This window comes from Phascolarctos cinereus, unplaced genomic scaffold (assembly GCF_003287225.1).
Source record: "Phascolarctos cinereus isolate Bilbo 61053 unplaced genomic scaffold, phaCin_HiC Scaffold_1;HRSCAF=81, whole genome shotgun sequence".
NCBI classification, from domain to species: domain Eukaryota; kingdom Metazoa; phylum Chordata; class Mammalia; order Diprotodontia; family Phascolarctidae; genus Phascolarctos; species Phascolarctos cinereus.
In genome coordinates, this window is record NW_027555514.1 from 202,596,241 (window position 1) to 202,609,127 (window position 12,887).

The 12,887-nt window shown below is 36.9% G+C and overlaps 1 protein-coding gene across 1 annotated transcript in view; it reads left to right on the plus strand.

The window, feature by feature from the left end:
* LRRK2 (leucine rich repeat kinase 2) overlaps positions 1 to 12,887 on the plus strand; it is a 204,874-nt gene that overhangs the window by 163,653 nt on the left and 28,334 nt on the right. The window contains exons 39-42 of the mRNA XM_020973685.2: positions 2,954 to 3,054; positions 5,009 to 5,199; positions 9,528 to 9,688; positions 11,022 to 11,192. Of these exons, the coding sequence (XP_020829344.1) occupies positions 2,954 to 3,054; positions 5,009 to 5,199; positions 9,528 to 9,688; positions 11,022 to 11,192 (624 nt within the window). The remainder of the gene's footprint in view (positions 1 to 2,953; positions 3,055 to 5,008; positions 5,200 to 9,527; positions 9,689 to 11,021; positions 11,193 to 12,887) is intronic.

Genomic DNA, 12,887 nt, shown 5'->3' on the forward strand with positions numbered 1-12,887 from the left:
GTTCCATTCAGCAGCACATAGAAGTGGATGGTGGGATTAATCCGAGTCAGTGGATCAAGAGAACAGAGAGAAGTTGGAGTGGTTAACCATGGAGCATAGTTTGGGAAGGGAACAAAATTAAGCCAGATTTGGGTAGATGGCCAGGAAAATATTGAATGAATAAAGATCACAACAAGAACAAAGAATATGTGTAGGAGGAGTGAAGCATTAATGAGAGATAAAATCAGGAGGTCAGTTAAAGAAAATTCAAAGTTCATTTTCATAGGAATGGAACAGATGGTGAGATGGTGAGATCAAGGCTGTAACCATCCCTGTGTGTAGCTGAGGAGGAGAGAGTAGGTTGTGGGAATGGAATAGATTTTGGAACTCAGAGGTTAGAGTAAATGATTATTGCCATTTATAGTATTAAGGATAAAGAGGAGATAAGACTGTAAGCCAAGTACTAAACTCCTTGAGAAGGAGGGGAGAGAATGACCTGGGACTAGCAGATAATAACCACTAGGATCTGGATTGGAGGATAAATAAAGTTAGAAAGAACCTCAAAGAAGGAGAATTTTTTGAGTAATGGTGGCAAGGTGAGAGTCTGGAAGTGGAAATGAGGAATAAGGATAGTAAGCATTCTGATTTCCCTTCCAAAAGGGGAGTATTTAGGAAAGTATCAGAGCAAGAATGGCTCCGTGTTGGGCCTGCCAGAATGAGAATAGCATATCTCTATCCGTTATAGTAACCCAGCCAAGAGGTAAAGAAGGCCTGAAATAGAGTGGTTGTATGAATATAGAGAAGGAAATGGATAAGAGATGTGTTATGAAGGTAAAATTCAGTAGGCTTGGTAATTTATTGTAAATGGGAAATTGGTGAGAATGAAAAGTTAGAATGATTACTAAGTTGGCAAACTTGAATGACCAGGAAAATAGTGCTACCCTCAACAGAAAGAAGAGAAAAGGACTATCCTTTTTTCCTTTTTCTTTCATGTATCTTTAATCCCTCCTCCACTGGTTCCTTCCCATATACCTACAAACATTTTTAGTTGCCATCAATCCCCCCCCCACAAAAAAAAAAGACTTCCCTGAATCTACTAGGTAGCTAGGTAGTGCAGTGGATAGGGCCCTAGGCTTGGAGTCAGGAAGACCTGAATTCAGTTGTAACTTGAGACACTTACTAGCTGTGTGACCCTGAACAAGTCACTTCACCTTTGTTCAAGAACCTATCTTTCAGGATTATTATGAGGATCAAATGAGATAATATTTGTGAAGTACCTTGCAAATAATGACCGACAGATAGTAAGTGCTTAATAAATGCTTGTTTCCTTCTTTCCTGCTATCCCCTTTTCCTTCCTATTCCATGCTTCTGATTTGCTGGCTTCTTGCCATATGCTTATAGATATGTTTAAAAGTCCCCCCAAAACATACTTTTTCTCTTGATATTTGTTATCTTCTCCTTTTCACTGAAAAAGGGTCATCTGCATCCCATGGCTACATATTCCTCACTCCCCATTCTCTTCTCACCCCATCCTGAGCTAGCTTCTATTCCACTCCCACCACTCCATTCTATTTATTTTACTTAAACTACTCTCAAAGTTTATTACTTTTGTTTTAACAATAAATCCAAATGCTTTTTTTGGTCCTAATCCTCATTTACTTTTGATCCTTTGTCTTACAAAATGCTCCATATCTGTCTTCCTTCATTCTTTGTTCTTTTTGATCCCTTAATATAGGTATATTATACAAAGGTTATTTTGGCTCACTTTTCTTTATCTTTGTACCTCTATACTCTTCTCTGGTAATCTCATTCAATCTCATGCTTTTAGCAATGACATCCATGCAAATTATTCCTAAATTTATATTTCTCTTCCTGGTTTCCTTTTGGACCTCCAGACTATGTACAATATTTCCATTTTAATGTCCTATATGCATCTCAAACTTAACATATATGAATTTGTTTATATTTCCCCCAAAATTTATTCTCTTCCCATCCCACCCCATTATCCAGTCCCTCGTGTTCAAAATATTGTTGCTATCTTTGATGGTTACTTTGTTGTCATTATATTCAGTTACTAAATCTTGTTAATGCCACCTCAGAGACTTCTTCTGCCTCTTTCCTCTTCCACAACCCCAGTATAGGCCTTTGTTACTACTCCATAGAAACCTGAACTGGAGGATGCCTTTTGATAGGTTTTCCTCTTCCTCTTTCAAGCTATCCTTCATAGAACTACCAGAATAGTCTTTCTTATGCATAGATCTAGTCATATTACTCCTGTGCTCAAAAATCTTCATTTGCCTCCTGTTCAAAGTCATCTGTGATCTGCATCAACCCTAATTTACTTTGCTCCATGCAATTTATACTCCAACTAAACGAAATCCTTTTCTCTCTTCCTTCTCCTCTCAGCACCAAATGTCTTTTAAAAAAATATCTCTGTGTTTTTAAATCATATTGTTCTCATCCTTGAATATTCTTGTCCTCTTCTTTATTTTTGTTTGTTAAATTGCCTGTTTAGCATCCAGCACAAGTGCCATCTTCTTAGTGAAATATTCCCTGATAACCATGTTAATGGTGATCTTTCTCCTTAAATTTCACATAGCACTTTGCATTGCACCTCTCTAATATGCTTATAGAATATTGTACATTACAGCTGTCTTTGTGTCTTATCGCAGTGCTAAATAAACTGTCTTATATGCTGTAGGTATTAATAAATGTTTATTAAATGTTGAATTTGATATGTTAGCTGAAAATTGAAATGTTTGTTGAATGGCAATTTGAAATCATGGAAGTAGGTGAGGAAGAGCATAGAAGAAACATAAATGGACTAAAGACATTAAAAAATCTTGAGAAATGCCAGATTTCCCAGAAGTCAACTAAAGAGATATCATAGAAAAATAAATAGTATTTACTAGGAATAGTGTTGATTGTACTATATTTCATTATGATGCTGAAAGTATTTTACATTTTTTAAAAGGTGATGGTTGTTTTGGATCTGTTTATCGAGCATCTTATAAAGGAGAAGAAGTGGCTGTGAAGATTTTTAATAAACATACATCACTTCGGCTATTAAGACAAGTATGAAATATTGCCTTTCTTGATCCTTCACTTAAAGATTGATGCCATTTTACCACTTAGAAAATAATTATATCTATTCTTGTTTAAATTAAGGGAAGATAACAATTGATATTAATGGCATGATACTAAAATTCCAAAAAATGGAAACAATCACCAAAAAAAGAGCATATATTTCAAAATGCAAATCTACATTTCTTCTTATTTACAGAGTAAGAGTTTAGGGTTTCTTCCCCACAGGAAAATGACAAAAAAAAAGGCCTTTGTAAAATGCCAGGGTGAATGCCTATTCAAAGCAGGATATCAAGTTTTATTAAAGTTTATCTCATTTTTTCAGAGGATAGTATTTCTCCCCTTAAACAGAGGAGTTATTATGCTACTATTTTACTTTTGAATAACCCTTTCAAAGGGGTCATAACCTTAATAAGATGACTTAAATAAGCACTGGCTCATTTTAAATTATCTTACATATTTATTGATAATTCCTGTTTTAAATTCCATCGTCATGTACAGCCATTCAAATACATGAGCAGAAACCAAAAGAAGGCAAGTAAAATTATAAGCAATAATGATAATAATAAAAACCCCATAAAACATTAACAAAAAAGCTAAAAACATTAAGCAGACAAATGTTTAACAAATAATTATGCAATCATATTCTCTTATTATTTGCAATATGATAAAAGAAACAATAATCATGTGAATAAACTTTAACAAGATTGCATATTATACACTATATAATCATGAGTTTTGTTGCTGTTTGATGTTAACCAGCTTTCCAAAATTTGACACTATGTGGTTTTTTTTTCCCTTTTGGTTCAGCTTTTTCCATATGAGAAAAAAAAATTCGATGCAAATTACGTTTTCTAATTTTCTTTTATATTTATCATTCTGTATAGCATGATAACAGTACACTACAGTCATATGCCACAATTGATTTAACTGTTGGTACATAGCTTGTTTCCAAATATTTTTCTCCTTTAAGTAGTAGTTCTAGGAATAGGAATATTTGCTGTTTTGTTTTGTTTTGTTTTGTTTTGTTTTTAGGCAATTGGGGTTAAGTGACTTGCCCAGAGTCACACAGCTAAGTAAGTATCAAGTGTTTGGTCTGAGGCCAGATTTGAACGCACGTCCTTCTGACTTCAGGGCCGGTGCTCTATCCACTGCACCACCTAGCTGCCCCTGCTGTTTTTTTCTGTCTGCAATTTTTTTTAGGCTGTGAACATAAGAATAGGATTGCTAAATTTAAGGTTATGAATGTTTTTCTAACTCTTTTTGTATGACTCCATATTGCTGTCCAAAATTTCAAACCAATTTATAGATATACTAGCATTGAACTTATTTGCCAATTTCTTACATCTATGCCAACATTAAATCTTTTGCTATCTTTGCCAGTTTACTATCTGTAGTTTTTCCCAATGGTTTTTGTGTGCATTTCTCTAATTATTAATTATTTTTAACACTTTTTTTTACAAGTGGATGCTTATCAATTCTCTGTCAGTTTGGGCTGAGGATCATACATAGAAATGCAAGTGGTTATTGATAGTTTATTTTTCTTGTCTCAAGAACTTAAGTTTCTCATTTCTGTAAAATCTTAACTAATTAACCAGCATATGAAAGTAACATTGAATGAAAAATGAAGACCCCTGAGTTCTAACTATATTTTTCTTTCTGATTCCTGAGCCATCATCTACCTTTTCTGTGTATGTTAAGAAAGAGTTTGCTACCTCCTTTTACTGAGCAATTTTAATCTTAAGTAGAATAATGTATATGTAAGTATCTTGAGCTTCTAAGCTTTATAGAAAGTTTCATCTCAAACTTACTTTAGACTTAATCATTTAAATTATAGAATTCTGAATATTCTGTATTAAGTCCAGAAGTAAAGCAATTTTGATAAATATTTATGTGCATCTGACTTATTCCCATTAATTCTAATTGTTATTTTTAACACTTATAGGAGCTAGTAGTGCTTTGCCATCTCCACCACCCTAGTCTGATATCTCTGCTTGCTGCTGGTATTCGTCCCCGGATGTTGGTAATGGAATTAGCCTCAAAGGGTTCCCTAGATCAGTTGCTTCAACAAGACAAAGCTAGCTTAACCCGAACACTCCAGCACAGGATAGCACTACATGTTGCTGATGGCTTAAGGTAATTACTTTTACTGTCTGTGAAATTATTTTTACTGGGAAGGATCTCGAAATTTTTGCTCGTTTTGTGTTAGGTTTATATAGGAGGAGACTTTAACCAAGGATATTTTCTGAATTCTTGAATATTCAATAAAGCAAAAGAAATAAGAAAGAAAATTTTCCTTTCAAGTGTCTGTATGGAGTATGTATATTTTCAGAATATTTTCATTATATTATATATATGTGTGTGCACGCGCGTGCACACACACACACACACACACACACACACACACACACAAATAAATATAGCAGTAGAACCATGGATAGAGCTCTGGACTTCAATAAGAAAGATTTCAAAACCAGCCTAAGATGCTTACAATCTGTGTGATTGGACAAGTCGCTTAACTTCTGTCTGCCTCAGTTTCCTCATCAGTAAAATGGGAATAATAATAGCAACTACCTCCAAGATTGTTGGAAAGCTTAGAGTGATATGTAAATGTTCTAATATATTTTACAAAACAGATTAGAGCTCTTCTCTGAACAGATTAGAGTTCTTCTAATTAGCAGTTTGTTGCTAATTTGGAGGGAAAGTTGATCCAACACACAATTGACAACAGTGGAGCAGAAAAGGAGTGGGCAGCTTTCAGAGATTTGGTGTATAGCACTGCATTTGCTCATCTGGGTCAGAACATTCTAAAACATCAAGACTGGGTTTGATGAAAATGATGGGGAAATTCAGAAGCTGCTAAATGAAAAACAAGAACTCCACAGGGTTTACCAGAAGGATAGTTCATCCATTTCAAAGAAAGCAGCATTTAGTTCCATCAGAAGTAAAGTACAAACAAAGCTTAGAGATGCAGGATGCTTGACTCAGTAAGAAGGCAGATGAAATTCAGTTTTATGCTGGTAGTAACAACCCTAAGTACTTTTATGAGGCCCTGAAGGCTATTTATGGGCCAAAAACCTATGGTGCATCTCAGCTACTCAGTGATAATAGAACCACATTCTTTAGTGATAAGGACATGATCCTAGAGAGATGGGCTGAACACTTCCATACTGTTCTCAACAGACCATCATTAATCAATGCTGATGCCATTGACCATTTACCTCAGGTTGAAGTCACTCCCTCCCTAGCTGAAGTTCCAAATGAAGAAGAAGTTTTGAATGCCATTAGGCTCCTTTTTTATGGCAAAGCACCTTATGCTGATTCTGTTCCAGCTGAGATTTACAAGGTAGGGGGTCCATTGTGCATACAAAAGCTGACTGAAATTTTCCAGGTTGTATGGTGAGAGGAAGTTATCCTCCAGGAATTCAAGGAGGCCTCCCTTGTCCATCTCTGTAAAGGTAAAAGAAATAGATTGTCCTGTGATAACAATCACAGGGGGATCTCTCTCTTAGTCATTGCTGGCAAGATTCTTGCCGGAGTCCTCCTTATCAGGCTGATCCTCTACCTGGAAGCTGGTCATCTACCTGACAGCCAGTGTGGCTTCAGAATGGGCCAGGGAACAGTTGATAGGGTGTTTGCTGCCCAACAACTCCATAAAAAATGCCAGGAGCAGAACACAGGCCTGTACACGTTTGTAGATCTCACCAAGGCCTTTGATACTGTCGGTTGTGAGGGCCTATGGAAAATTATGTCAAAATTGGGTTGCCTGGACAAGTTCATCAGCATCATACATCAGTTTCATGACAGCATGACTGGCCGGGTTCTGGATAACAGACATTGCTTTTGTGCTTTCCCAGTCACCAGTGGAGTGAAACAAGGCTGTGTTCTCAGCCACGTTTTCGAATGCTTTCATTGAGGATGAACATGGCGTCAAGGTCAGCTACTGCACTGATGGTAAATTCTCCAACTTGAAAAGACTACAAGCCAAGACCAAAGTAGAGGGAGTGTTGGTGCATGGTTTTCTGTTTGCAGATGATCATGCACTCAGTGCAGCCTGCGAAGCTGAGATGCAGCAAAGTATAGATCAATTCTTCGCTGCTTGTGCTAATTTTGGCCTAAAAATTAACACCAAGAAAACACAGACGCTGCATCAGCCACCAGCCACCATCAGCCATCCATACATGGAACTATCAGTTAACAGCAAATGGAGAAGTTTTGAATGCTGTGGATAAGTTCACTTACCTCAGTAGTGTACCTTCCAGAGATGCACACATTGATAAAGAGGTTGATGCACGCATTGCCAGAACTAGCTCAGTGTTTGGGAGGCTCCAAAGGAAATTATGGGAGAGAAGAGGTATTAAACTGACTACCAAACTGAAGGTCTATAGAGCCTGTTATGCTGACCTCATTATTGTGTGGCTGTGAAACCTGGACGATAAACCAGCGCCATGCCAGGAAACTGAATCGCTCCCATTTGAATTGTCTTAGGAAGATTCTGGAGATCACCCAGCAGAATAAGATACCAGACGCTGAGGTCCTTTCTCAAACTTAACTGCCAAGTATTCAAAGTCTGCTTCAGAGAGTGCAACTCTGATGGGCTGGCCACGTTGTTGAAATGCAAAACATACACTTGCCAAAAAAACTATTTTATGGAGACCTCCTACAGGGCAAACATTCACATGATGGTCAGAAGAAGTGACACAAGGACACTCTCAAGGGCTCTCTTAAGAGCTATGAAATTGATTTTATGACATGGGAGACACTGGCACGGGACTGCTCAGCATGGCATGCCTGCATCAGAAAAGGTGCTGTGCTCTATGAGCAAAGCAGAATTGAAATGGCTCATGAGAAATGCAAGATACACAAACTTAGAGAATCCACCTCAAATGTTCACACGAACTGTTTGTGCCCAACCTGTGGTAGAGCATTACAAGCTCATATTGGTCTGATCAGCCACAGTCAAACACACTAAAACTCAACTCTAGCATAGTGATGTCATTTTGATCCTCTTTGAAAATGAAGGACAACAACCAACCAACTAATTAAGCATGATCTTAATCGAGAATAAGATATATTTTCTGTGGCAAGGGCAGGGAATATTCTTAACTTAATTTGGGACACAAGCTGATCATCAACAGTATTAACAAAAAAAAGATCAAAAGCCCATGAGATATGTGTTGCAACTGGACATATTACAAGAGAAAGGCACATGCATATGTGAACTCCTTTTATCAAGGAGCCCAGCAGTATAGGGAAAGCCTTAGGTAGTTAAGCTATAGGGATAAGGGGATGTTGTAGGGGAAGGGGAAAAGACTAATCCTCTCCTAAAGCGGAGGAGAAAGGTGATGGCAAAAGCAGTATTCTTTTTCCTTGAGAACTCTTGGAACATGAAGATCGAATGGTCTGTTTCTCTATAAAGGTCCCAGCTATGCAAACCACTTTCTTAGTCTGGTTTCACAGAACAGTTTCTCCGACTGTTTGTCACCTGTCTTGACTCCCAAGGACACGTAGGAGTCCAGCTTGGGGTGCAAACACAAATTATGTCAGCTCAGGACTGGGACTTTGTTCTTGACATGTTCAGGATCTCCTGCATATTCCGGGTCCAGTGTGTCTGGAAAATATGACAGCTCAAGAAGACAAGCTGGGGGTAGGGTGGGGAAGGGCCTTAATAACAAGCATTGAGTAAGTACCTACTCTTAATGTGTGCTAGGCACTGTGATAAGCACAAAGAAAGTCAAAAGACAGTTCTTACTCTCAAGGAGCACATAGTATAATGGAAGAGAAAACATGCAATCAGCTAGGTGTAAACTACACACACACACACACACACACACACACACACACACACACACACACACACATTTCCTCCTTTGAGATTTATTCATTCTGTATTTATCACCCAATCAAGATCCTGATAGCTGTTGTCTGCAGGCCTCCAGGACACTCTCCTTCTTCAGAGAGTTCAGTGCTTGGCTCGCAGTCCTTCTCTCCTACTCAACTCCTTATCTTTCTGCCCATACCCACACTTCTTCTCAATTTCCCTCTTACTGTCAAGAGCACCACCTTTGAGTTACCCAGAATTATGCTTGACTCTTCTCTCTTATTGCCCTCATTGGCCAAATCTTGTCACTTCTACCATCACCGTATTTCTTACATCTGATCCTTTCTCTCTAATCACACATCTACCATTGGTCATTCAACTGTAGATTTTAATGTCTCATTGACTTAGGTGTAAATATGTATCTGCAAGTCATAATTTATCACTGTAATTAATATTATGGTCTAATGACTAGCATGTTGTAGCTTTCTTCCTTTTACTTTAAAAATTAACCTCAATATAAAATAATCAGTTCACTGAATATTTTATGAGCCTATATATACTTTAATCTGTTAATTATGAAGGAATATTTTAGTATAACTTAAAAATGTTTCTCAAAATCTACCACTTCTATTTTATCAAACAGATATCTCCATGCATCAATGATTATATACCGGGATCTGAAGCCTCATAATGTACTCCTTTTTACCCTATATCCTAATTCTGCAATTATTGCCAAGATTGCAGATTATGGAATTGCTCAGTACTGCTGCAGAATGGGGATAAAGACATCTGAAGGAACAGCAGGTATGTCATAAAAGTTAGATTCTGTCTGTTTACTATTTTTTGAAGGGAAGGAGGAGACTGTGATTTCATTTGTATAAGAAATTCTCAGTAAGGAATGCCAAATAAAAGCTGCTCTATAGCTTGTAGTCTTAAGAAACTGCTAGGCCACTGGGTGATTAAATGATTTTCCCAGGGACACACAGCCCTGTATCAGAAACAGAAATTAAACTCAAGTCTTTATGACTCTAAGGCCCACCATCTCCTTACTATAACCACACTGCCTACTTGCATAGGACAAAACCTGACCTCAGATGGAAGTTTTTAGAGAATTTCTTCATCTGTAAAAAGAAGGGGTTGGATTATAAAACCTCTAAAGACCCCCTTCCAATTTTTAATCTTAGATTTTATGATCCTAGGCTGAACAGAGGTTGGTATCGTTACATTAGAAACTTCTCTCCAGGTTGACACTAATCCCAGAGAGGTTAACAAACTTGTTGCACAGCATCCAAGTATTAAGTACAGAGCTATAATCCCAGCCCTGGTACTCTCCCTACAGATTTAGCATAGTTTCAATGGCACCATGCTAGATGAAGGCAGGGATAGCTTTCTTATCAAGTTTACATATCACATGAAATTAGGTAAAATAGCCAACATATTAAATGGGATAATTGGGATCAAAAAAGATTTAAACAGGCTGGAAGCCAAATTTAATACACGATGTTCAGGGAGACATGGCTAGACAGCATACTGGTCATGTGGAAAAAATCTACCAGGTTTTAGTGTATCGCAAACTCAAACTCAGCATGATTCAACAGAATAATATGAGGGGGAAAAAGCTATTTTCAACATAAAACGAATTAATAGACACCTAGAATCTGAAATGGGGGGAAGGAAATGAAAACTTGGCATGTAAGAATCATTTAAAAAAATTTGGGATATGTACTCTGAAGAGAGCCTAGAAAGGGTATGATAGTACTTTAAAAACCTGTCATACAAAAAAAAGATATTAGATTATTTCCTTAGCTCAGACTGGCAAAACTTAGATCAAAGAATCAATCTACTAACTACCATTTATCAAGCACCTGTTAGGTCTAAGATACTCTGTTAGCATGTGCAGTGGCCACATCCCAATAAAACAATCTACAAAGACTAGGAGAGGTAGTGATTTGTATCAGAGAATGAAGTACCCATAAAGATGGAATTATACCAAGGCAGAGATATTACCTCTGTATTTGCACTTAACACAGGTAGAATTAGAACTCTTCCCTCTGAATTCTTAGTCTTTAATGCCATTTTGCTTTTATTATATGCTTCTTATGCTGTAGAATATAGCTCTTCACTGGTTTATTTTCAGGATTTCGTGCACCAGAAGTTGCCAGAGGAAATGTAATTTACAACCAACAGGCTGATGTTTATTCATTTGGCTTACTGCTTTATGACATTTTGACAACAGGAGGTAGAATTCTAGAAGGATTGAAATTTCCAAATGAATTTGATGAGTTAGCTATACATGGGAGGTTACCAGGTAAGTTATTTTTTATTAATAATTAATAACTTTTTTTGCATTTAAGGAATTCTACAATTATACTACATTGATTCAATTTGACAAACTTTTATTAAGCACCTATTATATTAAGGCACTTTGTGCTAAGCATACTAAAACAAAAACCTGATCTCAAAATTTTTTATTCTGAATTCAGTTTGTACATTGCTTAAGTGGTTTGCATAAATTCTGTATTCCTTTGTCTGTGCATTTGCACAGACAGACCATTCACTATGCCTGAGATACATTCTCTCATCATCTCTGCCTTTTGAAATACTTCTCTTTCTTCAAGACTTAGTTGCCACATGCATGAAAAAGAACAGTAATTTCTCCAGGTGAAAATGATCTCTTCCTCCTAAAATATTCCTGGTCTGCATTGTGTAAAAGGTTCCTTTATCCCAGCAAGGGTAAAATGGAGGAAACACTGGATATGAAGTGAGAAGACTCAGGTTCAAATCCTAGCTCCCCAACTTAGATCTCTGTGATCTTGAGTAAGATGCTTATGTTACTTGAATTTCATTTTCCTCATCTATAAAATAAGAGGATTGGACAAAATTACCTCTGAGGTCTCTTCTAGCTCTAAATCTAAATCTATAATCCTATCATTTCCTATCTCATTTTAACTTGTACTTGTCTGTAGATATGCATTATATTCTTCTGTTAGATTGTTAGATCCTCGCCTATGACCTCCATTGCTTCTGCCCCTTCAGTACTCTTTCAGTCCATCAACTTTGCTTTATCTTCTCTATTTTCCTTTCCCAATTCACACTACAATTAACCAGTTCAACATCATACAACATCTTTTACTTTCAAATCCCTTTCCTCTTGTCCAAATATTGCTCATGACCCAACCTTTGATTATTCCTATATCCCATCCTTCTTCTCCCTTCTTTCTCGTTTCTTATTACCCAGATGTCTTCTGCCACTTATCTCCTCTTTCATCCCTGTCTCAAATGAAGAAGTGGCCTTATTCCAGCTTCTTACCTTAACATTCCACCAAAATTGTTCTCTCCAAAGTTACCAGTAATCTCTTAACTGAAAGCCAGTGGATTCAATGATCATCTCTGTTCTGATGATTCTTAGATCTTTTTGTCCAGCCCTAATAGTGGTTATATCAGTTCATACCTCCATCTAAAGTGCATTAGGGTCCAAGTTTTCCCACATCCTGCAACATATATCATTTTTGTTTTTTCTTATATTAGCCAGTCGATTGTTTGAAGTGGTATTTCAGAGTTGTTTTAATTTGTATTTCTCTAATCAAAAGCGATTTAGAGCACTTCTTCATATACCTATCAGTAACTTTGATTTCTTAATCTGAAAACTGCCTGTTCATATGCTCTGACCATTTATCAGTTGGGGAATGGCTTGTATTCTCATAAATTTGACTCCTTTCTCTATATATTTGAGAAAGAGATATTTGCTGTAAAGATTGTTTCCTAGCTTTCTGCTTTCCTTCTAATCTTGGTTTTGTTTACACAAAAGCTTTTCAATTTAATATGATCAAAATGATTTATTCTGCATTTTGTTTGGTCATGAATTCTTCCCTTCCCCATAGATCTGACAGGTAGGCTATTCCTTGCTCTTCCACTTTGATTGCTTTGTTGTCTACTATACCTAGCAAGTTGTAGTTTCCTTCCTTATCCCTTTTAATTAGGTCTATTTTTGCTTTTACTTTAT